This window comes from Silurus meridionalis, chromosome 8 (assembly GCF_014805685.1).
Source record: "Silurus meridionalis isolate SWU-2019-XX chromosome 8, ASM1480568v1, whole genome shotgun sequence".
Taxonomy (NCBI): Eukaryota; Metazoa; Chordata; class Actinopteri; order Siluriformes; family Siluridae; genus Silurus; species Silurus meridionalis.
This window is the reverse complement of record NC_060891.1, coordinates 26,001,793-26,028,986: the sequence shown is the minus strand read 5'-3', so window position 1 is coordinate 26,028,986 and position 27,194 is coordinate 26,001,793. Positions and strand designations below refer to the sequence as shown.

The 27,194-nt window shown below is 39.0% G+C and overlaps 1 protein-coding gene across 3 annotated transcripts in view; it reads left to right on the top strand.

The window, feature by feature from the left end:
• Positions 1–14,556, top strand: part of si:ch1073-358c10.1 (peptide methionine sulfoxide reductase MsrA 1) — a 47,604-nt gene extending 33,048 nt beyond the window's left edge. For all 3 annotated transcript variants that reach the window (XM_046855375.1, XM_046855373.1, XM_046855376.1), the window contains exons 5-6: positions 8,122–8,228; positions 14,171–14,556. In XM_046855375.1, coding sequence (XP_046711331.1) covers positions 8,122–8,228; positions 14,171–14,344 — 281 coding nt within the window. In that variant the 3' untranslated portion in view covers positions 14,345–14,556. The remainder of the gene's footprint in view (positions 1–8,121; positions 8,229–14,170) is intronic.
• The last annotated feature ends 12,638 nt before the right edge of the window (positions 14,557–27,194 follow it).

The following is a 27,194-nucleotide window of genomic DNA, read 5'->3' as shown; positions in this document are numbered from 1 at the left end:
CAGTCTTATACAGTCATTTGTGGTTATAAAACTAGGAGCTACTGAGCAACTCATAAAACAGCTCAACATTTGCGATCATCATAGATCCAACACCAGCTTCTCCAATTGATTTAATTGGCACTGGTACGTCTCTAGATGGATCGGGATGTTTGCGGGGTCGGCATCTACTTCTTTAAAGGTCCACAATCTTCATGATGTGGGACGTGACTGGGGCTGGAGCAACCTCAAGATGCCTCTGGATGGGTTAAGAAGGTCTTAAAAGAGCTTTTCGCTTTTACCCATCATGAGCTGTTTCTAGTGTGACACCTTGGTAATTGGACACCTTTATACAGGCCATTAGTTGGGACTGAACCAGCTGATATTAATTTGCACTGACGAGGGGCAGGATTGCTTTCTAATTACTGATTGATTTCAGCTGGTGACTTGGCTTTCCGTTCCTTTTTGGACCTCCCTTTCTTCATATGTTCAGTATGCCCATATATGAGAGGGAGAGAGAGAAAAAGAGAGAGAGAGCGAGAATGAGAGAGAGAGAGAGATGGATGAAGTTTAGGCAAGAAATCTCTATCCTAAATAAAGCATGATTAATTATCAGTTCTTTGGTTTTTCAACCCCCCAAACTCTGCAATATCAGTACTTCAAAGACTCGTCTTGATTCTGATTCAATAATAAAATATGTACTATATATAAAATAATAATTTCTCTGTATAGTCACTGATGGTCACTGTACCATTACAAAACTCATTCCTCTGTTAAACACACTTTTAGATTTGCTTTCTACTCACTGTCCCATGCCTGCATATAATATTCACTATAACATAACATATAACATGTTCAACACATGCGTATGTATTAACTGCATTTCATAGTACTTGTACCCTGCACAGTCTAATCTAATCTAATTTCATCTAATATTTTAATATTAAATACATACGTATGCAGGAAGTGAATTTCGGGTCAAAACGAAATATTTAATCGCGTCTTATCGAGTAAACGATGGCGTGTACAATCACAATGTTTGAAGTATTTGTGGTTGGTTTTTTCCGTTTTTTTGTTTTATTTTTTATACGGATTGCCACACTTTTTAGGATCCGCTTTGCTGACCTTTAAACCAGGCCTAACCCTAAATCTGTACATCTGGCTCATTTCTTTTTTCTCTAGACGTCGGCTTTTAATTTCACCGCCGTGAGTTCAGTTGCAGCATATTGTCTATCAGAGCAACCCCCTGTCGAGTGAGACAACAAAAAAGGGACGCCCCATTTCTAAAATAAGAACCCCCCACCTTCAATTTGGCGGGGTGCAGCTTGCAGTCGGCACGTGCCTCATGAGGGGTGACCCTCGACCTTTGTCCCTCCCCCTACAGCGTTGCTGGAAAAGGCGGAGTCATTACGGGGCGTCAATCACTCAAGCTCAGCGAGGCAGTCGGAGCTAATTTATGGAGATTGGATATGGAGAGAGGGAGTGTGTGTGTGTGTGTGTGTGTGTGTGTGTGTGTGTGTGTGTGTGTGTGTGTGTGTGTGTTTAAGTGGCAAAGTAATGCATTCAATCAAGCATCGAGACAAAGAGAGAGGGAGGAAGTGATGGAGTATTACAGCAAACATTTTAGTCAAATATAGAAGACGTCAGAAAGATGGAGGAAGAAAGGAAGCAACTATTACTACGTTATAGAAACCTATGTTAAATAATGTATAATAGCAGTTTCTGTTAGTTCTGAAGGTCACAGATGGAACTATAACTAGTGTAATTATATATCATTGATGGCTATGTATATATGTTCACTTATCGCTGTATATAAACATATATATGTAATATGCATTCTAATTGATTTTTTTAATGTTGCTTTGTTGTTGTAAGTCATGAGGTATATATATATATATATATATATATATATATATATATATATATATATATATATATATATATATGTACACAGTGGAACCCGGTTATCTCGCCCTCGGTTATCTCAACAACCCTATTAAGTCGACGTTTTTGAAGTGGAACCGCCAAATTCTTGCTTTTTCTAAGCATTTTTTATCGGTTATGTCGATTCTTTTATGTCGCCGAACCCTGATATCTCGAGCACAAGGGGGGAAAAATTTGCCATTTAACGTCGGTTATCTCGGTGCAGCCGCAGAAGTGGCGGAAAAATCAAGTCTTACAGCTGCTACAGGTGTTGTATTGTATACTGGTGAATCTCTGCTGTTAGTTAGTGCACATATGCCTTTTGTTGTTAAATGTTATGCGATGAACGGGAGGCGAAAGCCGCGCTTGGCGGCGTGGAATGTGGGATGAGCAGCAAAATCATAGAATGAACACCGGCAGGATCAGGGGGAATCCGCGGTGCGCTTTGGGAAGAAAAGCGCAGCCGTTGAGAGAGTGCCGGTGGGAAGGCACGTGCGGGATACGCATGCGCGATAACAACGACCGCCGTGAACCAACATATACCAACAATAACGGACAGTGAGAGTGTGGAAGTTTAAATAGGAGCTGGTGATGATGCTAAACGAGCACCATATGTGCGCGATTGAAGCCGAGAGCTTCAGAGAACGCGGCTGAGAAAGCACCTGACACGCTGAAGGGGGCCGAAGGGGGCGTGGCAGGTGGATTCCTGACAGATAAACATGTACTGTATGTATTTTTATAGCATGCCTTCATCAAACAAATCGCGGCAACGCTGTTGTGTAAAAAAACCCTTTAAAAACACGTGAATGCACATTCTCATTTATTAACGCACATCATGTACATAAAGAAATTTCAAGCACGTTAATATATTGCCGCCATTTTGATTTTCTTTTATCTCGATCATCGGTTACCTCGATGCTTTTGGCGACCCCTAGGACATCGACATAACGGGTTCCACTATATATATATATATATATATATATATATATATATATATATATATATATATATATATATATATATATATATAAAATAATATAGTAAATAGTTATTGATACTGGCTCTCACTCAAAGTTTTAGTATAGTGGCATCTCTATAGCAGGCCATTTAACATCCAGTATATAGTATTACTATTTAGTTTTGATATATTTAATGAGGTATGTGATGAGTTTTTTGATCAATTAGTATTTTTGTGAGTGTTTATATCATGAGAAGAGAGTAGATGAGTGTAGACGAATATAGGGAGGGTTAACCAGTGTGGAGGAGTATAAAGAAGTGTGGAGGAGTGTAGAGATCTGTATAAAGGAGTGTAAAGATGTATAGAGGAGTGTAGAGGAGTATAAATGAATATAAAGGAGTTCAGAGGAGGGTAAAGGGGAATAGAGGAGTATAAAAGAGTATAAACAAGTGTATAGGAGTATAGACGAGTGTAGTGGTGAGTAGTGATGTATAGAGTAGTGTACAGATGTATAGGGGACTATAGACGAGTGTAGAGATGTATAGAGGACTATAGACGAGTGTAGAGATGTATAGACGAGTGTAGAGATTTATAGAGGACTATAGACAAGTGTAGAGATGTATAGACGAGTGTAGAGATGTATAGAGGACCATAGATGAGTGTAGAGATGTATAGAGGACTATGGAGGAGTGTAGAGATGTATAGACGAGTGTACAGATGTATAGAGGACTATAGACGAGTGTAGAGATTTATAGAGGACTATAGACGAGTGTAGAGATGTATAGACGAGTTTAGAGATGTATAGAGGACTATAGATGAGTGTAGAGATGTATAGAGGACTATGGAGGAGTGAAGAGATGTATAGAGGAGTGTAGAGATGTATAGAGGAGTGTAGAGATGTATAGAGGAGTGTTGAGATGTATAGAGGAGTATAGAGGAGTGTAGAGATTTATAGAGGAGTGTAGAGATGTATAGAGGAGTGTAGAGATTTATAGAGGAGTGTAGAGATGTATAGAGTGTAGAGATGTATAGATGAGTGTAGAGGTGAGTAAAGATGTATAGACAAGTGTAGAGATGTATAGAGGTGAGTAGAGATGTGTAGATGAGTGTAGAGGTGTATAGAGGAGTGTAAAGATGTATAGAGGAGTGTAGAGATGTATAGACGAGTGTAAAGACGTATAGAGGGGTATAGACGAGTGTAGAGGTGAGTAGAGATGTATAGACGAGTGTAGAGATGAATAGAGGAGTGTAAAGATTTATAGAGGTGTAGAGGAGTGTAGAGGGGTATAGAGGGTGTAGAGGTGTATAGAGGAGTGTAGAGGGTGTAGAGATGTATAGAGGAGTGTAGAGATGTATAGAGGGGTATAGAGGAGTGTAGAGGTGTATAGAGGAGTGTAGAGGGGTATAGAGGAGTGTAGAGGAGTGTAGAGGGGTATAGAGGAGTGTAGAGATGTATAGACGAGTGTAAAGACATATAGAGGGGTATAGACGAGTGTAGAGGTGAAGAAATGAGTGTAGAAAAGAGAATGAGAGGCAAACAGAAATGGAAGATGATATAAATACAGCAGCATGTGTTATTGGAGTCTAATCAGAGTGTGTTACCATGTGACTGTTAAATAAAACCAGCGACAGAGATTTAGTCTAAGGAAACACACACACACACACACACACACACACACACACACACACACACACACACACACACAGTCTTTCTCTCTCTTTTGGTCATTTCCTTCATACTGGTGGAGCAAGTGATGTATAAGCAGAGCCATCAGCACTTTTGTCCATGTCTTGAAGTGTTGGAGTGTGTGTGTGTGTGTGTGTGTGTGTGTGTGTGTGTGTGTGTGTGTGTGTGTGTGTGTGTGTGTGTGTGTGCGTGTGTTATGTAAGAGGAATAAAAATAGCTTCTACTCTGCAGTGCTCCCTCTTAGCTTCATGCTCTCGCACGCACGCACACTGCATCACTGCACCTGCGGGACACACACACACACACACACACACACAGAGAAAGATATGGATTTGGAACACATGCAAAAAACATACAAATTTATGAGAACATCAGCAATATATTAAAATGCAAACCGTAGATTCCTAAAGAATCAGATCACGCTGGCTTGATCTTAACACCACACACACACACACACACACACAGAGTCCACATTTGAATGTGGTTGTATAATTACGGCTTCTCGGATGAGAATGGAAACATTCACGGCTTTTTAAAACACAGCAAAGAATCAAAGAGTGTGTGCGTGTGCATGTGCATGTGTGTGTGTGTGTGTGTGTGTGTGTGTGTGTGTGTGTGTACACATTTGTTAGGCTTCAGAATCGATTTGGAAATAATTAATTGTATTAGTTTTTACGTCATGGATCAGTTTTCCAGTGTTGTAATATTTTAAGTGTTTTATAAGTTTAGGTGTGAGTGATTTATTAATGAATGATCATTTATTAAAGTTCAAGTGCACTCGCGCGTGCGTGTGTGTGGGTGGGTGTGTGTGTGCGTGTGCATGTGCATGTGTGTGTGTGTGTGTGTGTGTGCGTGTGCGTGTGCGTGTGTGTGTGTGTGTGTGTTGAGAAATGAGTTGTGTGAATAATTCAGCCTGTACAGAGCAGCTCTCATATATAATAACTGAAATCTTTGATGGAGGCTGAAAGAAGCCCTGCATGAACATGGAGAGTGCAGTGGCTCCTGCCTTGAAACATCATGGGGTCGTAGATCAGTCAGCATATTTCTCGATAGATGCACACGTGCGGCACTGATCCGAAAAGAAAAAATGCATGAAAATAGAAAAGACCGTTTTAAAAGTAATTTTACAGGCTTTCATGTTTTATTGGGCCACCACTAGGGGGAGACAAAAACAAAACTGCAAAATTGGTCAGGCCATGTTTTCTTTATTTTCTGCATGATGGTTAGAAAAGGATGGAAGGAATGAAGATATTTGTTAAAATATGCTGAATTAGGCAGAACAATTCAATAGAACATATCGAAAATTAAATATTAAAGGTATAACACACACATTCTATTAACCCCTCTTTACATATATCCATTTTAGGATATAATATTCGTTATCTTAATATAGAAATTTACACCTAGATGGGGGTCTAACAAATGTATTTTTTTCTACGTATTTGATTTTATTTAATCTGTTTAATTTGTGCTAATTTAATTGATTACTGAATTATATCACTATAATAAGTGTATTGCATACATTTTATTTATTCTATTTTGTTTTTATATATTTTATTTATTTTTTATTTAAAGCTGTCTTAAAAATGTAAACGGTTGGTTTATAAATGTTAAGAATAATTTCTTCCCCATTACTGTATCGTGACTTAAAACCCAAGGTACCTTCAGAACTGTCCACCGTTAAACTCCTACCACGATGTCCCTGAACCCAATAGAACCCAGAAATGCAGGATGTGGTAGCACTTCCCTTCACTTAAACTAGGAGACCCAAACCAGTTCCAGCATAACGATGCTCTCAGCTCCATGAAGATCTGCTTTCCATGAGTTGGAGTGGAAGATCTCCTGCTCTAGATCTAAACCCCATTGAACACCTTTAGGATGATAATGAATGCTGACTGTAATCAATGCTTCACTTTTTTCACTTTTATGTGCAATTTGGGATTAATTTTACAGTGTATTCTGTTCATTATTTTTCTCTTCTTCATTTTCAACTTATCTATTTATTTGAGCTTTCTTTTGATATATAGCATAAAGATCCCAGAGGATGTGATCCCTTCTTGGATGTGATCTTTTGTTCTTCATATTATTATTCCACTTTCTCCTTCTGGTTAATAAATGAAGAAAGAAAGGAACGAAAAAAAGGGGGGTTGAATAAAAGAAGGGAGGGAGGGAGAATTGAAAGAATAAACAAAGAAGGAAAAAAATGATAGAATAAATGATGAAAGGTAAGAATGAAGAATTTAATGAATGAATGAGGGAAGGAATGATGGAATAATTGAAGAAAAGAAGGATGGGAGAATTGAAATAATAAATGAAATAAAGGAGGAAGGAATGTATAAAGAAAGGATTAAAGGATTGAAAAAATGAAGGAAGAACGAATGAGGATCAAATGAGCGAAGGGAGGAACAAATGTAAGATGGAAGGAATGATTGAAAGAGGGAAGAAACGAAGGATGGAATAAATGAAGGAATGATAGAAGGATTGGATCAAAGAAGGAAGGAAGGAACGAGAGAACCGAATGTATGACGAAAGGATGGAAGTAATGAAGGAAGGAATGATTTAAAAATGAATAAAGAAGGAGAATAGAAGGATTGAAGAAATGAAGAAAGGTAAGAATGAAGGAAGGAAGGAATGGTTGGAAGAAGGAAGAAAAGAAGGATTGAGGAAATTAAGGAATGATAACAGGATTTAATGAAGGAAAGAAGGAACAAATAAATAAAGAAATGAAGGAATGAATGTATGATGAAGAAAGATAAGAAGGAAGGAAAGAAGGAATGAACGAACAAAGGAAGGAAGGAAGGAATGTTTGAAAGATTGAATAAATGAAGAAAGATAAGAATGAAGGAAAGAAGGAAAGATTAAATAAATGAAGAAAGATAAGAATGAATAAATAAATGAATGAATAAAAAAAGGAATGAGTGGGAATGATGGGATGAATGAGGGAAGGAAGACTGAAGGAATGAAGAGAACATGTGTGTATGTAATTTGTGTGCAGGTGTCAGACAGTGGAGGCTGAAAATCAGGTCTTTTTTATTCATTAGCAGCGAGTCTGCAGGATTTCCGTCTTCATGCCGTGAGTTTTCTGGCCGCTGTTTCTGCACCATGAAAAAGGTTGAAAAGTGAACCTATAAAGTGTGTGTGTGTGTGTGTGTGTGTGTGTTTATTAGCTGGTTAGCGTTTGGTCACCGTGTCACGCTCAACAAACTCAGGGTTGAACTAGAAGGTCAGTCACAATCCCTCAGGGTCAAACGCTGCATCAGCCAATCGGAGCGCGGTGCTGCGGCTTCTGCCGAGCAGAGATGCAGAAGGGGCTGGAGGCGGCATGGCCGCCATCCAACACCGAAAGAGAAAGAGATGAGGAGAGAGGGAAAGAAGAGAAAGAGAGAGGAACGAGTGCAGGAGTGTGGAGGCAAAGTGAAGTGACTGTACAATCCTTATTGTTGAGCCTTTGAAGATCCGAATACTTTATGTGGGTTCGAGGGAGAAGACAGTTCTGTACATCTGATATTGTGTGTGTGTGTGTGTGTGTGTGTGTGTGTGTGTGTGTGTGTGTGTGTGTGTGTGTGTGTATGTATAGGTATGGCTCAGGGGAATGATAAAGGTACACAGTATCGATCTGCCATCTACACATACAGTCCAGAACAGCAGGAGAAAGCCATGAGGAGTAAAGAGGCCTACCAGCAGGTATATAACACCCCACACACACACACCACACACATTCTTTAGACCACCGCCCACTACAAATATTCATTTGAGGAAGTGATAATCAAATTATCTGAATATATATATATATATATATATATATATATATATATATAAAGTACAGGACACCTGACTTTCCCAGCCACATGTGGTTCTTCCCCAAACTGTTGCTACAAACTTGGAGGAACACAAATCTATAGGATGAACTTTTCCCTTCACTTGAACTAGAAGATGCTCCTGTGCACAAAACCGGCTCCATGAAGATCTGCTTTACATGGGTTGGAGTGGAAGATCTCTTGCTATCCTCTCAACCTGAGCACTATTGAGCATGAAGAATGTGAACGCTGACTGCACCCCAGGAACCTCGTCACCTCACCTACATCACTACCCAACTTTACTACAACCCCTTGTGGCTGAACGAATCTCCACAACATCTAGTGGAACATCTTCCCAGAAGAGTGCAGAGCTTATTATAAGAGTGAATGGAAACGTGAAATTGGATGTTCAAAAAAAGAAGCACATTACCGATCTTATGGTCAGTCGTCCACAAGCGTTTGTTCATTGGCGTAGGGATATTTTACGTTTGGGAGATTTAAATGATATTTTTCCAATAATAAAACTAATGGTGCGTTATGAAACGTGTGAAACAGGATGTTGGGGGCAGAAATGATTTTCATGAAATTCCAAAAGAATCCTGAAGCCTAGCTGGTTTATGTTTAAATGGTAGATTTGTGGTAAAGGCATTGGATTTTTGGATCTGAAGGTCATGGGTTCAAATCCCAGCCACACTGTGCTGCCACTCCTGGGCCCCTGAGCAAGACCCTCAAACCAGTAGCTGCTCAGATACATGAAATAAATGTAAATTGATCTGGATAAAGATGAAAATGTAGATCCGAAGGTCATGAGTTCAAATCCAAGCCACACCAAGCTGCCTGGGCCCCTGAGCCAGGGAGAAGAGAACTTCCAATCAGGCTAATTTGAGCTTTATTCGAATGCCTCCGCCTGACCTTCGCCCTACGCGCTAATAGACACGCACTAACGATCACCCGTCTTTTTCCTCCAAGGTGTCGGGATTCCGTTTTTTATTTTTATTTTTTTCGTTTTCTGATTGCCGCAGTGACCCGTCCCTCCCGGGGTCATACTCTGTGAAGCTTAAAAGCTTTAGTTCAGATAGTGGTGATGGTGATGGTGGTGATGTTGGGGGGTTGCTGTAGCAACGAGCATGCTTTGTGGCCTTGGAGCTCGGTGGAGCAAAGGTCAGAGGTTGTGTTCGAGGGAGGGAAGGTGGCAGCTGCAGTTTCACGGACGCAATCAGACGGGGACAGAATCTGACGGCCGATCTACAGACACACACACACACACACTAATCATGACTCAGACTCCGTGTCACCCAGGTGGTGTCCTTGCCGATAAATGGAAGTGAGAGGAAAGGGGATGAGGGAAGAGGAAATGAGGAAAGAACGCTGAAAACAGAAGGAGGAAAGTGACCAGAACAATATCGAGACAAAATAATCAGACAGCTGAAATTTGCTTGTCTGTTTGTTTATTTTTGAAGATTTCGGTAAAACTTTTATTAAACACAAGATAAAGACCCGTTTTATACTTTCGCTGACTTTGGGACACCTGACTTTTACAGCCATATGTGGTTCTTTCCCAAACTGTTTCCACAAAGTTGTAGGTACACAATTGTATTTTTTTAAATAACACCATTGTGGCTGAATGAATCTCCAAAAAATCCAGAGGAACATCTTCCCAGAAGAGTGGAGGTCATTAAAATAGCCAATGGACACTAAAGGTGGAATGGGATGTTCAAAAATAGCACATACCAATCTTATGGTCAGGTCATACTTTTGTCCATATACAGTAGTGAATATATAAAAAACAAACTACAAATTATGTAACCAGTTTGTAATATAAGATATTATGCTATCATAATTGTTTTCAAAGTTTATTTTAGTTGCGATTTATTTTAAATAATTATGATTTCTTTTTTATTATTGAGTGTACTTCCGGCCTCCTCAGCTAGAGGGCAACAAAGGGCACTTAAACATTGCACATGAAAATGAAGGCGAAATAAATATGATAAATTATTAATAATAATTTTTAATAATGAATAATTAATAATAACAATAATTAATATTTCATTTCATTAATAACTGTTATTAATAATAATGTTTTACTTTGACTTTTTCAAGCTGCTGAGTCTTAATAATAATGAATGTGTAATATTATAGATATTAATATAGACATAAAAAAATTCCGAAATGCCCAAATTTCCAAATTCACTATGAATCCTGTGCCACGTTTTCCATTTTCACGTCGTTCATGGTTTCTCAGCTGAACTGTGAATCAGCACACAGTTCCTCTCAGCTCCTCTCTCACCTGCTCTAATCCACCCCACATATATACTCACTCACCCCATAACACTTCTTTAGGTCAGAATGCCAAGTGCGTCATTGCGGGTTTGAGGGACACTCGTGGTGAACGGGACGATGCGACGTTCGCAAGTGGACAGAAACATGGAAGTGTTTTTTATTCCGATGAAGGAGGAAGATCTGGTACTCAGTAGAGCTGATGTTCCTGAGAAAGCCTTGAGCTTGATAACGTGCACGCGCGCTCACACTTAATTTTAGATAAATATCCGATTAACCCATAACGAGCCCGTCTTTATCTCTCCGAGTTTCATCCTCTAAAAGCGAGTGAGAGAGCGAAGGAAAGTAAAGGGCAGAAGAGCGTATTGAAAGGCCAGAGAGAAGAGCATTAATGAAATGTAGAAATTTGCAAAACATCAAAGGGATTTAATTCAGAAGAGATTTGAGAGCTGAGGAGAGAGAGAGAGAGAGAGAGAGAGAGAGATGGACAAACGAGTAAGATCATGAGATCGGTTTTCCTGCAGCCAGGCTCTACTTTTCCGGGGTTTCAATGGAGATGGAGCTTTGACCTCCAATTAAATATTTTCTCTTGCTTTGTGGGGTTAGCTGGAGGGCTTTGGACTGCACCAATCTCTTAGAGTGGCACGTATTTTCGTTTGTTAGTTGTTAGACGAGCGTCTTTAACGTTTGTGGAAATGATTTGTGTGTCAAGGTGAATTTCATTATCGCTTTATGTTCATACGTGGAGGACGTAGAATGGAGTATAGTAGAGATTGCAAAATCGTTGCATCGAATGCAAGTTGTCATTTTTATAGTGATGCAGCGTTTTCAACATATTTGCATCGGTAAAACCCGATTTATTCATATATAATTATTAGTAGATGCACTAAACTTTAAAAATGTGTCCAATCTTTTATATGTAAATTGATTTTTCCTTGCTAAACTGAAGCGTGTCCTGAGAGGCGCATAAAATCTAGATTAACATGGCAGAGGTAGAGCTGTAACTTCCTGGAGAAAGAACAGGAAAAGAACGTCTGGTTTGTGTTGAATCGAAATCAGATCGCAATCCGAGTGCATTGTAATAGCGGTGAGTGGCATCGCATCGGTAGCTGCTTCGTATGTATCTTAAATGTATCGTATCAGCCTCAGTTGTGGAGATGCACATTCCTAGTCTGTATGTGTGTGTCTGGATATACACCTGAGTGTCTGTGTTGGTTTGGGGATGGGGGGGTTAACGTGCATATGTGTGTGTTTGCGTGCTGATAAGACTGATATGACTATAAACACAATCTGGTGTGTGTGTTGAGGGGGTTTGGCTTGAAAAGGGGGAGCCTTGTTCGGTTCCAGCATCTGTGTGTTTGTCTATCCAATACTGAGATACAGAAAATGACCACTAACCAAATAATTTGCTGCAGTCTTTCTACATCTTGGTCATATACATTTACGGGATTTAGCAGATATCCTTCTCCAAAAAGTGCTTTGAAGTCTCCATCGATGAATACATCAACACTCGTTCTTTAGTTTGTATACTTAGGATATCATCAGCCTAAAAGGATGGAGGAGGAGGATTTCTAGGGTTATATATATATATATATATATATATATATATATATATATATATATATATATATATTAGATAACCCTAGAATTTATTGGGCCCCTGAGCAAGGCCCCTTAACCCTCAAAAGCTTAGATGTATACATGAGATAATAGCATCTGCCAAATGCTAATGTAAATGTTTGCTTACAGTTTTAACCTGAATATAAAATTCTGGCATTTACAGCTCGTAATGTATACGTTTATTTATTTATTTGTTTTTTTCTTTCAATCGATGTACCAGTCTGAATGAAGCTCTGTAGATTTAATAACATTATGGCGTTCAGATTCCTTCACTCTTTTTGTTGTCTACTAGCAAATGCTGTCCACAGTGACACCTCGTGGAAATTAGTGGAACTTCAGGGTTTTGAGTTACATCTCTTTTTTGTTGTTGTTTTTTCTGTAAAACGTCCGTCAGTCGTTCGACTGAAGAAGCTGCTCTCTTTTTAGTGTGTGTGTGTGTGTGTGTGTGTGTGTGTGTGTTTGCTTTTCAAAGCTACACAGAGTGTTTGAAGCCTGCATGGTGTTTCTCCCTCTGCAGACTAAGCACTCCCGGTGGACGTTGTTTGATGTGACCCCTTGAGGGAGCTGGTGCTCTACACATTTTATGCTTTTTAAGAGTTCAGATTGCACTCTGTACCTTTGAGCCAATAAAAATGCCTCCGCATGCACACACACACACACACACACACACACACACACACACACACACACACACACACACACACACACACACCCCAGAGAGCTGCAACTTGTTCAGCTTTAGAGTTTAGAGCGATGTGTCTCCCCCAAGTCACACTTGTTCAATTGATGTCAGGTTTTTCGTTCCATTTGTTTGTTGATCCCTTTCTCGCTCTTTGCTTTCTAGGGGTTTTTCCCCCATCATTTATTTTTACACGACACCAGCTTTATTGATGTTCCCCAACTCATTTGCTCGTCGATGCACAGAATAAATGCGAATAATTAGTTGACAAAAACGTTACACAAGACGGCTAGAAAAGCTCATATTAATGATTATTATATATATATATATATATATATATATATATATATATATATATATATATATATATATATAATACAATGGGAAATGTACACGATGCAGTGCGAGCCGATTTTGATTTGATTCAACACAATACGATTCGAAGCAATGGAAAACATTGATGTTATGCAGTTCAACATGGTGCAGACAGTTCACTTTTATTTCTTTGGTTCAGACAGATGGCAAATCATCAATTTACTTCAGTGCCTTCTGACTTCTAACACATGGCCCTTTTACAAACACGCCTTTATAGTGCAAAAGAAAAAGATGAAATGAACCCAGATGTTTGTTTCCTGTTGTGTGTGCAGGAAGTCACAGCTCTACCTCTGCCATGTTAATCTGTATTCTATGCGACTCTCAGGACACGCCTCGGTCTCCGTAGTGTTGTGATACGTCATATTCATGTCGCTGCAGTGGTGCTGAGAGAACGTGCCGGAAAAACGGTCAATTGATATGGAGAAATCAATTAATTGATTTAATATCAATTATTGGTCACTAAATATTGGTCACTTTCTAAATAATAAAACTTTACATAATCCCAGAAAGACTCGATGATGTGGAGATCATTGCTCTGTGGGGGCAAAAACTATCACTTCCAGAACTCCTTGTTCTTCTCTTCACTGAAGATGGTTCTTAATGACATTGGCTCGAACTTGCAGGAAACCTTCACCATGCTTCACTGTTGCCTGCAGACACCCATTATTGTTCTTTTGGCAACGTACCTCCTACTACAGCCATATATTTCAGATTTTTCCCGTATGTTTTCAGGCATAGTTAAGTCTTGTTTCCATGCCATATGTCTGGCTTTTAACAGTTTGGGAAAGAACTACATATGGCTGGAAAAGTCAAGGGTCCATGTGTACTATTGTCCACATAGTTACCAGGTATTTTCTCTTTCTCTCTCACTCTCTCAGGCTCTGAAGCAGAAAGGTCTGGGTGAGATCACTACAGAAATCAGACCAAACACGGTCTTCTACTACGCTGAGGATTACCATCAGCAGTACCTGCACAAGGAGCCTGATGGGTACTGCGGCTTAAAGGGCACCGGGGTCACCTGCCCCTTCAGCTCCAACAAGCAGGAGCTGTGACTCCACTGAGGAGCATTTCTGCTTTCAAACTCAGGAGATTGCAGCAAATGTGAGTGAGAGTGAGAGGTGGAGTGTGTGTGTGTGTGTGTGTGTGTGTGTGTGTGTGTGTGTGTGTGTGTGTGTGTGTGTGTGTGTGTGTGATCTCTGCACAAAGTGGTTATTAAAATTAAACCCATGGAATGTGTAATAAACTACAACAATACATTTCAAAAGTATTGTGGGCTCATTCAATACAATCCGTTTATAGGACTATCTGTCTGTCTGTCTGTCTGTCTGTCTGTCTGTCTGTCTGTCTGTCTGTCTGTACGTTATTTATTCATTTAATTAATTTGTGACAGAGCTTTTTACATGTCTTTGGCTAGTTTTGCTCAAAGGTGAACGATACACATCTCTCTCTCTCTCTCTCTCTCTCTCTCTCTCTCTCTCTCTCTTTCTCTCTCGTATTACCAAAGCATTAAGAACAACACAGAAAATTGTTTAGAACATCTAAAGCAATTAGCCTACATATAGAAAAAAATATTAAAATATTTTATTAATTTTTTTTTTTTTTTCCTTTCTCTTTCTCTAATTCTTTGACCTGGATGAGTGTTTTTACCACAGAAAAAAACAATTACAATGTTTTCCAGCAGCATTAAGAAAAAAAACGACATAGGTTTGGGGTTTCTCCAAATGATTTCCCCTCGTTTATTTAAGCAAAGAAAAACAAAATACAGAGAATATTGGGGTTTTTATATTGTAAAGATTTTGTTTTCAGTTCCAATTTATTGATTCTGCCTCTACACCTCTAGTTATACTCCAGTTTTATTCAAAATGTAATGTTATGAAATGACAATAAAAGCTTCTTGACTTGACTTGACTTGTTAATCAGCTTATTCATGCTTATGCTATGAATCCTCCTACTCAAGGTAATATCACTGTAGTTATAACTACACATAACTGTACACAACAACTACTTGTTCTGTAGTGGGAATGCAGAAAAGATGCCAAAGTATATTTTGGAATTCAGCATCTGTAAAGCTTTTCAAGAATTAATGAAGAAAATGAAATTTTCCTGTGAGAAAGAAAGAAAAAGGCTTTTACTTTACACATGTACATTACAGCACAGGAAAGTTCTTTCTTCACATATCACAGCTTGTTATGAAGCTGGAGTCGGAGTGCAGAATCAGCCATGATACATATGCAGTAGACAGAAATTAGGTTAAAAAGCATTGAAAATTTCTTCAGCACTAAATAAATAACGAAAATAAATCATTTCCTGTTAGTGTGAAGAGGCTGTTTGCTTTTATCTGCCAAAAAAAATAATATATTAATATAGAAATATAATATCCTGCTTTTTTTGTCACATGTGCACTGACGATATGAGCAATCAGGAAAATGTGCCTTGATCAATTAGCATGCTGATTATAAAGAACGTATAATAGGTTTTTTTTTTTATTCAGTGTAATAAATTATTGCATTTCATTAAGGTGACATTCTCTTTTGTATGAATTTTTTTGTGTTTGTGGGTGTCATATCTTATATCGACCAATAGATGGCAGCAGATATTATTCTCTCTCCATTCCAGACCTCTGAGTGACTACTGCATTATGCATAACTTTAATTATCTCGAATAAATAATGTACATCAAGCAGACAGGAAATATTCAATTCATTTAATTTTTATTTGTAGAGCATTCTCAACAATGCCACTGTAGCAAACTGTTGATATTAATTACAGTCCAAATCCATCCTCAAAGTTCTTGACTTTCTCAGTAACTCAACTCAATAGAGCCTCCAACCTTGTTAACCTTTTTTTTTTTTGTATTTTCATTCCTTGTTAATTTTTTAACTCCATATTAAATGATTTCAGTTCAATACAATTTTATTTGTATACATTTTTTAATAATGGACATTGTCCCAAAGCAGCATTACAGATACATTACATATATTACAAATATCCATTTTAAATGTGTAAATTAGTCCATATCCTTATCCCTTAAAAGTTTATTCAGTGGCAACTTTGGCAAGTTTGCCAACTCTAATTATAAATGTTGATCTGCATTTATAAGTAAATGCCACATGACCTGAGCTTAAATATATCGCCATATTTTAAAAAAAGAAAGTAGAACAGAAATTTTAGAACTGTGTCATAAACAAAAATTCGCTTTCATGTAAATTACATGTACATCAGTTACAAAGCAGAATAATTACATGGCTGAGTTTGGATAAGTGTAAGGGAAAATCTGACGCCCTCTAGTGTCTGGCTGCAGTATTTTTATTTTCCAAATGTATGCTCATTTGACATTAGAGTTAATCAGTCACAACATGAAGTTATGGGAAAGAGTAGTGGAAGCCAGGCTGAGAGAAGAGGTGACTATCTGTGAACGTTATAGTTTCATGCCGAGGAAGAGCACCACAGACAAATTATTTGCTTTGAGAATTTTGATGGAGAAGTGTAGAGAAGGTCAGAAGGAGTTGACACATGGGGTATATTTGTAGGAGAATGCTGAGCCACCTGATAGAACCACCAGGAAGGAAGAAAATAGGAAGGCCAAGAAAGAGGTTTATGGATGTGGTGAGGGAAGACATGCAGGTAGTTGGTTTAAAAGAGGCAGATGTAGAGGACAGGGGGGTATGGAGACAGATGATCCACTGTGGTGACCCCTAATTAGAGAAGCCGAAAGAAGAAGAAGAAGATGCCCATTTGACATTTTTATTTCTAATGAATATGTATAGATTATGTTGGATTAAATGTAGTCAAATGTGTAGTTATATCTTTTATTGTCTCTCCTTCTAGGTTGTTAGCTCACAAGGTCTCTATAGCTCAATTTATAGCTCTAATGTTTTCTACTTTTTAGTCTATAGCTCTAACAGTCTCTACCGCTCAGTCTATAGCTCTAACAGTCTCTACCGCTCAGTCTATAGCTCCAACAGTCTCTAGTGCTCAGTCTATAGCTCTAACAGTCTCTAGTGCTCAGTCTATAGCTCCAACAGTCTCTAGTGCTCAGTCTATAGCTCTAACAGTCTCTAGTGCTCAGTCTATAGCTCTAACAGTCTCTACTAACAGTCTCTAGTGCTCAGTCTATAGCTCTAACAGTCTCTACTGCTCAGTCTATAGCTCTAACAGTCTCTAGTGCTCAGTCTATAGCTCTAACAGTCTCTATCGCTCAGTCTATAGCTCTAACAGTCTCTACTGCTCAGTCTATAGCTCTAACAGTCTCTAGTGCTCAGTCTATAGCTCTAACAGTCTCACCGCTCAGTCTATAGCTCTAACAGTCTCTATCGCTCAGTCTATAGCTCTAACAGTCTCTATCGCTCAGTCTATAGCTCTAACAGTCTCTAGTGCTCAGTCTATAGCTCCAACAGTCTCTAGTGCTCAGTCTATAGCTCTAACAGTCTCTAGTGCTCAGTCTATAGCTCTAACAGTCTCTACCGCTCAGTCTATAGCTCTAACAGTCTCTATCGCTCAGTCTATAGCTCTAACAGTCTCTAGTGCTCAGTCTATAGCTCTAACAGTCTCTACCGCTCAGTCTATAGCTCTAACAGTCTCTAGTGCTCAGTCTATAGCTCTAACAGTCTCTAGTGCTCAGTCTATAGCTCTAACAGTCTCTAGTGCTCAGTCTATAGCTCCAACAGTCTCTAGTGCTCAGTCTATAGCTCTAACAGTCTCTACTGCTCAGTCTATAGCTCTAACAGTCTCTACTGCTCAGTCTATAGCTCTAACAGTCTCTATCGCTCAGTCTATAGCTCTAACAGTCTCTACTGCTCAGTCTATAGCTCTAACAGTCTCTAGTGCTCAGTCTATAGCTCTAACAGTCTCTACCGCTCAGTCTATAGCTCTAACAGTCTCTAGTGCTCAGTCTATAGCTCTAACAGTCTCTAGTGCTCAGTCTATAGCTCTAACAGTCTCTAGTGCTCAGTCTATAGCTCTAACAGTCTCTAGTGCTCAGTCTATAGCTCTAACAGTCTCTAGTGCTCAGTCTATAGCTCTAACAGTCTCTGCTCAGTCTATAGCTCTAACAGTCTCTAGTGCTCAGTCTATAGCTCTAACAGTCTCTACCGCTCAGTCTATAGCTCTAACAGTCTCTATCGCTCAGTCTATAGCTCTAACAGTCTCTATCGCTCAGTCTATAGCTCTAACAGTCTCTAGTGCTCAGTCTATAGCTCTAACAGTCTCTATCGCTCAGTCTATAGCTCTAACAGTCTCTAGTGCTCAGTCTATAGCTCTAACAGTCTCTACCGCTCAGTCTATAGCTCTAACAGTCTCTATCGCTCAGTCTATAGCTCTAACAGTCTCTAGTGCTCAGTCTATAGCTCTAACAGTCTCTACCGCTCAGTCTATAGCTCTAACAGTCTCTAGTGCTCAGTCTATAGCTCTAACAGTCTCTAGTGCTCAGTCTATAGCTCTAACAGTAGTCTCTATCGCTCAGTCTATAGCTCTAACAGTCTCTAGTGCTCAGTCTATAGCTCTAACAGTCTCTACTGCTCAGTCTATAGCTCTAACAGTCTCTACTGCTCAGTCTATAGCTCTAACAGTCTCTATAGCTCTAACAGTCTCAGTGCTCAGTCTAGCTCTAACAGTCTCTACTGCTTAGTCTATAGCTCTAACAGTCTCTAGTGCTCAGTCTATAGCTCTAACAGTCTCTGCTCAGTCTATAGCTCTAACAGTCTCTACTGCTCAGTCTATAGCTCAACAGTCTCTACTGCTCAGTCTATAGCTCTAACAGTCTCTATCGCTCAGTCTATAGCTCTAACAGTCTCTACTGCTCAGTCTATAGCTCTAACAGTCTCTAGTGCTCAGTCCATAGCTCTAACAGTCTCTACCGCTCAGTCTATAGCTCTAACAGTCTCTATCGCTCAGTCTATAGCTCTAACAGTCTCTATCGCTCAGTCTATAGCTCTAACAGTCTCTAGTGCTCAGTCTATAGCTCCAACAGTCTCTAGTGCTCAGTCTATAGCTCTAACAGTCTCTAGTGCTCAGTCTATAGCTCTAACAGTCTCTATAGCTCTAACAGTCTCTACCGCTCAGTCTATAGCTCTAACAGTCTCTACTAACAGTCTCTAGTGCTCAGTCTATAGCTCTAACAGTCTCTACTGCTCAGTCTATAGCTCTAACAGTCTCTATCGCTCAGTCTATAGCTCTAACAGTCTCTACTGCTCAGTCTATAGCTCTAACAGTCTCTAGTGCTCAGTCCATAGCTCTAACAGTCTCTACCGCTCAGTCTATAGCTCTAACAGTCTCTATCGCTCAGTCTATAGCTCTAACAGTCTCTATCGCTCAGTCTATAGCTCTAACAGTCTCTAGTGCTCAGTCTATAGCTCCAACAGTCTCTAGTGCTCAGTCTATAGCTCTAACAGTCTCTAGTGCTCAGTCTATAGCTCTAACAGTCTCTATAGCTCTAACAGTCTCTACCGCTCAGTCTATAGCTCTAACAGTCTCTATCGCTCAGTCTATAGCTCTAACAGTCTCTAGTGCTCAGTCTATAGCTCTAACAGTCTCTACCGCTCAGTCTATAGCTCTAACAGTCTCTATAGCTCTAACAGTCTCAGTGCTCAGTCTATAGCTCCAACAGTCTCTAGTGCTCAGTCTATAGCTCTAACAGTCTCTAGTGCTCAGTCTATAGCTCTAACAGTCTCTAGTGCTCAGTCTATAGCTCTAACAGTCTCTACTGCTCAGTCTATAGCTCTAACAGTCTCTACTGCTCAGTCTATAGCTCTAACAGTCTCTACCGCTCAGTCTATAGCTCTAACAGTCTCTACTGCTCAGTCTATAGCTCTAACAGTCTCTAGTGCTCAGTCTATAGCTCTAACAGTCTCTACCGCTCAGTCTATAGCTCTAACAGTCTCTATCGCTCAGTCTATAGCTCTAACAGTCTCTAGTGCTCAGTCTATAGCTCAACAGTCTCTACTGCTCAGTCCATAGCTCTAACAGTCTCTAGTGCTCAGTCTATAGCTCTAACAGTCTCTAGTGCTCAGTCTATAGCTCTAACAGTCTCTAGTGCTCAGTCTATAGCTCTAACAGTCTCTAGTGCTCAGTCTATAGCTCTAACAGTCTCTACCGCTCAGTCTATAGCTCTAACAGTCTCTATCGCTCAGTCTATAGCTCTAACAGTCTCTAGTGCTCAGTCTATAGCTCTAACAGTCTCTATAGCTCTAACAGTCTCTATAGCTCTAACAGTCTCTATAGCTCTAACAGTCTCTAGTGTGCTGACTTTAGTGTGTAGCTCTTGTTGAGTTTATTTTGCGAAACAGTCAGAAGCCACTGGACTTTAAGGCAACACAGTCTTTTGACCTACACGGAACTGCAGTTAATTTGTAAGAAAAGTAAAGATTCTAAGTTAAGTAATTTTTTATGTTTTGAGATTCATAATTAAACAGTCAAATGAAGAACTTTGGATTCAAGACTTTTATTCACTGATGTTTTGTGTTGAGTACAAGAACCTTGAAGTCCTAGGCTAGTGAGTCAGCTTGTTGCACTCACAGCTCTAATGCTGCATTTGGGCAAAGATTCACCTTCCAATCCCCCACCTACAACTGGTAAAACCACCGAAACACCCCCCAAACATCAATTTTCAACTTTTCAGCTTGGTGGTCTTCTTCTATGGCATTTTCCTCACAGACTGGGAAACGAATGGGTGGCAACTCTGAAAACATGACATGTGGACACACTTTGGAATAATAAGAACGTTTATCAGTCTTGACCACGATCCCAGAACTTTAGCCTGTCCTTCTCAGTAACAGCGGTGATGAAGACGATGACGTCATCGCGTTATCTGTCATCTCCGAGTATGTATAAGGACACACACACATTTACACACCTTTTTGCACACACTACATATTTCACACAGCACCTGCGAGAGCAGACAGGTTTCTGGGAAACAGCATGCGCATGTATACGTACACCCACACATTTACTCACACACAAACACACACTCACGTGAGATGCATACACACTTACCTTTGTGCTTCAGAAACGAGTGTTGCATGTTTTATATTTTATATGGGTTTGCTTGCATGTATCTTTACTGATGCCTTTTAGATGTAGGGAAATGTCCAGTGTGTCTGGGGGTTTCTCTTTCACACACACACACACACACACACACACACATTCATACACACATATAAAACACGTGTGTATTAAAATTTCCTGTTGCACAGAATTGCTTGTATGTCCTTTCACATTTATTAGGCCTGTAAATATTGTACATTACGGTACTGTACAGTCATACACACACACACACACACACACACACACACACACACACACACACACACACACAGGTGGAGTCAAATCTAGAAAAAGCTTTTTTGTCAACCGCAGTCTGATTTCCCTCACTCTATTTTTTCTCTTTTCTTTCTTTTCTTTGTGTCTGTCTCTTCCTGACACCTGTGTGTAGGTGTGGACCACACTGCAGGTGCTCTCTCTCTCTCTCTCTCTCTCTCTCTCGCTCTCTCTCTCTCTGAGGTTATTTTTGTATCACTGAGATATCAGATAGCTCGCATCTCTCATTTGCCTGTGTATGCTTGACTTGCATGGGTGTATGGTGCATAAATTCAGGGTCGATCTCGTAATATTCTCACTGTTCATGAGCCGAAATACGTTTACACTCTCACGGATAAAATACGTCTTTACATTTCTGCATCTCATATATATATATATATATATATATATATATATATATATATATATATATATATATATATATATATATATATATATACATACACACGCATATATATATATACGTATATAGTCTGCTGCAATATTTATAGTTTGGTGGTTCTAACAAAAGCGTTTTTTTTTGCTAGCCTTTTATATCTGATCTTTTCCACTCATACAGTGTCACGCTCTAAATATGGAAATGTAACCATTATGTAATCAGATAATAATTTTGAGTAAATGAATGAAATCGTCTTACAGGGTTCTATTTTAAGATGCAGAGTCAAATCCTGCAGTCCTTATGCACAGCACAAAAACCAAAGATCAACACAAGCTCTATCTATCTATCTTACTATCTTACTATCTTACTATCTATCTATCTATCTATCTATCTATCTATCTATCTATCTATCTATCTATCTATCTATCTATCTATCTGTCTATCTGTCTGTCTGTCTCTCTGTCTGTGTTTCTTTCCTTCCTTCCTTTTGGTGCCTTTTTCTTTCTTTCTTTCTTACTTTTCTCTCCTTGTTCTTTTCTTTCTTTCTTTCTTTCTTTCTTTCTTTCTTTCTTTCTTTCTTTCTTTCTTTCTTTCTTTCTTTCTTTCTTTCCTTTCTTCTTTCTTTCTTTCCTTTTTTCTTTGTCACTTTCTTCCTTACTTCTTTCTTTCTTTCTTTCTTTCTTTCTTTCTTTCTTACTTTCTTTCTTTCCTTTTTTCTTTGTCACTTTCTTCCTTCTTTCTTTCTTTCTTTCTTTCTTTCTTTCTTTCTTTCTTTCTTTCTTTCTTTCTTTCTTTCTTTCCTTTTTACTTCTTTCTTTGCTTACTTCCTTGCTTCTTTCTTTCTTTCTTTCCTTTTTTCTTTGTCACTTTCTTCCTTCTTTCTTTCTTTCTTTCTTTCTTTCTTTCTTTCTTTCTTTCTTTCTTTCTTTCTTTCTTTTTCTTACTTCTTTCTTTGCTTTCTTCCTTGCTTCTTTCTTTCTTTCTTTCTTTCTTTCTTTCTTTCTTTCTTTCTTTCTTTCTTTCTTTTCAAAACTTTTAATTTATTTAAAGTTGATTTTAATAGCAGTCAATAATCTGAATAGTTTCTGATATTGATTAAAGCACTACAATGACCAGAATTAAAAGCAGTATAATTCCTATAAAAGCGTAACGCTGCCTGCCCAATTTGTGTTTGAATGTGGACTGGAATAAAGGTTGAGCTTTGATGGGTTTCAGCCTTAATCTTGACTCCTCTCACCTCCTTTGGGACATGATCTTGACTCTGTCTCTCTTTTGGACTCAATTATAAATGTTTTGCTTTCTTCTTCACTCGATTTTGTCTCTGCTTTTCATCTGGACTCGACTTCTCAGTTCTGCATGTACACCAAGTCTACACTAAAATACTAATAACAAACTAAAATGCTGACCAGGAATCCACTTGTTTTTGTTGGAAAAAGGCGAAATGTTTAAAGATAAGACACCGACTTGTGACAGAAAGCGGACTTGTTTGTGTGTTTTTAAATGTTTACTGGATTCTGGGGAAATTCTCTGTACTGTACTAACTACACTAAATCTGTTTATTGTTCTCATACAGTGCCAGATGTAACAAACAGGAAGGTCAGAGGTCAGAGATAAATATAAAAATAATGCAAACCATCACTGGATTGATCAAAATGCTATGAAATTCTCCCTTCACTTGAAGCAGGAGACCCAAACTTGTTTCAACATGACAATGTATAACGCCAGCTCCATGAAGATATGCTTTACATGATCTCCTGTTATAGAGTTTTAACACTATTGACATTAACCCCCAGGTCTCATTTACATCAGTATCCGACTTTACTAACAGCTGAATTAATCTCATACACAGAATCTAGTGGAGTACCTTCCCAGAAGAATGGAGGTTATGGTAACAGGAAATAGGGATTCAGTGTGAAATGGGATGTTTAAGAAGTAGCACATGGCGATCTTCTGCTCAGGCAACCTTTGAACAAATTGTGGAATACAAAGATAAAGTAGTAATGAAATATAAATATATGTAGACCAGATGTCTGTGGGTAAAAATAGAACACTTTGTCCACCGCTTCTTTGTTTGAACTGCTTTTGCTATTATTGTTGCACTCTCTCCCTCCATCTTTCTCTTCCTCATGGTATTGGTGGCTGGGTGTCACAGTATGAAGGCAGTGAGTGTGACAGAGCCAAACTGTCCAGGTGCAAGTGTCTCTCCCGTCCCTATACGCAAACACACACACACACACACACTGACGCAAGTGGCACGGGATGAAGACAGTCAGCAGTTATTTCTGTGTTTCCTGTCGCTCCATCACAGGTGCAGGAGAGAGAGAGAGAGAGAGAGAGAGAGAGAGAAAGAAAGAGTGAGAGATTCACATACACATGCAATGCAACCGGACACGATGACACAGTCCAGCTTACCCAAGCCGAGGAATGAGAGTGTGTGTGTGTGTGTGTGTGTGTGAGAGAAAGATTGAAGAAAGGAGGGGTGGCGCTGACTCTATTAAAGTGGAGGTCAAATGGCCCTAAAAGGAAACACTTATACGAGAGAAAGAGAGACAGAGAAGAAGGGAGGTGGAGGGACCAACTGGTGCTACCCACCGCCCACAGTTCGCAGATGTGCTGTCCAGAAAACAGTAGCTTCAGTGGGCAACACAGAGAAAGCTGTGTGTGTGTGTGTGTGTGTGTGTGTGTGTGTGTGTGTGTGTGTGTGTGTGTGTGTGTGCATGCTCTTACCACCAGCACAGCACGAGGACTTAGGACAATATGCACACTCAGACTTTTAAATCTCGTTTTCTAGTGCTACTGGATCACTAGACTTATCCGACTATCACACACACACACACACACACACACACACACACACACACACACACACACACACACAGCCTGGTATAGCGCAGGAGTTCAGTTAGACTTCTAAAGCTCGAGACATTCCCGAGACTCAGGAACAGTTTTTACCTCCAGAGTCATTAGAGAGCTGAACACCAAGGAACACCATCAGTGAATGATTGGAACTATTTGCTCTACACACACTTACGTTTACACACTTCACACTTCTACCCTGTATTTATTTATTTATTTCCAACCACAATCTGTATAAAGATTTTGAATGTGCAATACCTTAATATTTTAAAAAATCACTTTTGTTTACGTTTTTAATACTTTATTGTATTTTATTTTTACGCACTATAAAGACTGAAACTTAATTTCATTGTACCCTGTCTGTCTGTCTGTCTGTCTGTCTGTCTGTCTGTCTGTCTGTCTGTCTGCCTATCTGTCTGTCTGTCTGTCTGTCTGTTTGTCTGTCTGTCTGTCTGTCTGTCTGTCTGTCTTTCCTTACTTCCTTTCAGTGCCTTTTTCTTTCTTTCTTTCTTTCTTTCTTACTTTTCTCTCCTTTATTCTTTTCTTTTTTTCTTTCTTTCTTTCTTTCTTTCTTTCTTTCTTTCTTTCTTTCTTGCTTTCTTTCTTGCTTTCTTTCTTGCTTTTTCTTGCTTTCTTGCTTTCTTGCTTTCTTTGCTTTTTTTCTTCCTTACTTTATGTCTGTCTGTCAATCAAGAAATCAATCTATTTTTGATTGAATTTAGACTTGACTCATTTGTCATCTTTGTCTTTTTGTTTCTGATTTAAAAAAAAACCCAAACAAGTTGAAGTAAAGTCTGAGCTTTGATGGGTTTCAGTCTTGATCTTGACTCCTCTCGCTTTCTTTTAGACTCTGTTTTGACTCGGTCTCTCTTTTGGAATCAATTATGAATCTGTTTGTCTTTTCGTTTTGAGTTGAAGAATATCTTTAACTGTCTGCATTTCATTTGGACTTCATTGTCTTGCTCTCAATTTTGACTCGGCCTGCCTTTAATTTGATACATTCTTGCCTTGGCCTTGCTTTTATTTGGACTCGATCTTGACTTATTCTTCCTTTCTCTGGACTCGATCTTCAGTTCGTCTGCATTTCATTTGAACTCTGCCTTTCATTTGGACTGAATCTTGACTCATTAATGCTTTCACTTGGACTTGATTTTGACTTAGTCTGTGTTTCATTTGGACTCGAACTTGACTCGATTTCGCTTTCATTTGGAGTGTTTTGATCCGTTCTGCCATTCAGTTGGACTCGATCCTAACTTATTCACGCTTTTATGTTGACTTCATCTTGACTCGTTCTTGCTTTCTTATAGACTCGCTCTTAACTTGGTTAAACCAAGTCTTGGTTTTATTTGGATTTAATTTCTCTTTCATCTAGATTTGATTTCATTTACTTGTACTTGACTTTTTAAATCTCTGTCTTGCTCATGTATTGCTCTTGACACTATCAGTATCTCTTTCCCTACATTTAAATCTTGTTCAGTGCACAGAATTGTCCTAATCTCTGTGCATTTTATTGCTTAGCAGCCAAAAATGATGTTAACAGACTACATTAACTTGAGGAAATAATAGTTTGTTTGGACTATTTGTAAAATATCTACGTTTTGTGAAACACAGGATTTTACCATATTGTTTTTTGTCAGCATTTTATAAAAGCGATGTCACTCAAGGTCATAAGTTACAGTCAGTTAAGCCTTAAATATGTTGAACCAGTAGATACAGAAAGTGTGCTTTTAATCTGAACAATGTTTTTTTGATAGTGTGAGGGCTGACGGCTGGCGAATCCTCGGTATGGTTTACCCTTGGCACCTTTGGCCTGTTTTTTTGTTGAGAGATATCAAAGTGGAACACCATGTTGCCTAGAGAACAATACACCCAGATATCAGTACAATGTGATGTTGTTTTGATGTGTGGTTACACAAGATTGAGTCACAAATCTCACGAAAAAACACACCGACTTTGCAGCGGGCTGCATGGTGCAGGATGCAGAGGTGCGTGGGCGAACTGCACTGCGTGGGACGTGTGTCTGTGTATATTAGTGTATATGTGAGATGTGTGTTTGTGTGTGTGGGACGGGTTGGTTCGGGTACAGGGTGCACACTCTGCAACTCTCCAAAAAAAAAAAAAAAAAAAAACAAATAACAGCTTTAGGTGGCCTATTGTTTAACTCGTACACACTCTCAGATTAAAGCATGATTCAGTTTCACATAAAAATTATCCAAATGTTTATATACTATATGGACAAATGTTTGTGGACACCTGACCTTAAGATTCTTCTTTACTTTTGAACATCTCATTTCACTTTAATCCCCATTTTCTCTTATAATAACCTCCACTCTTCTAGGAAGATGTTCCACTAGG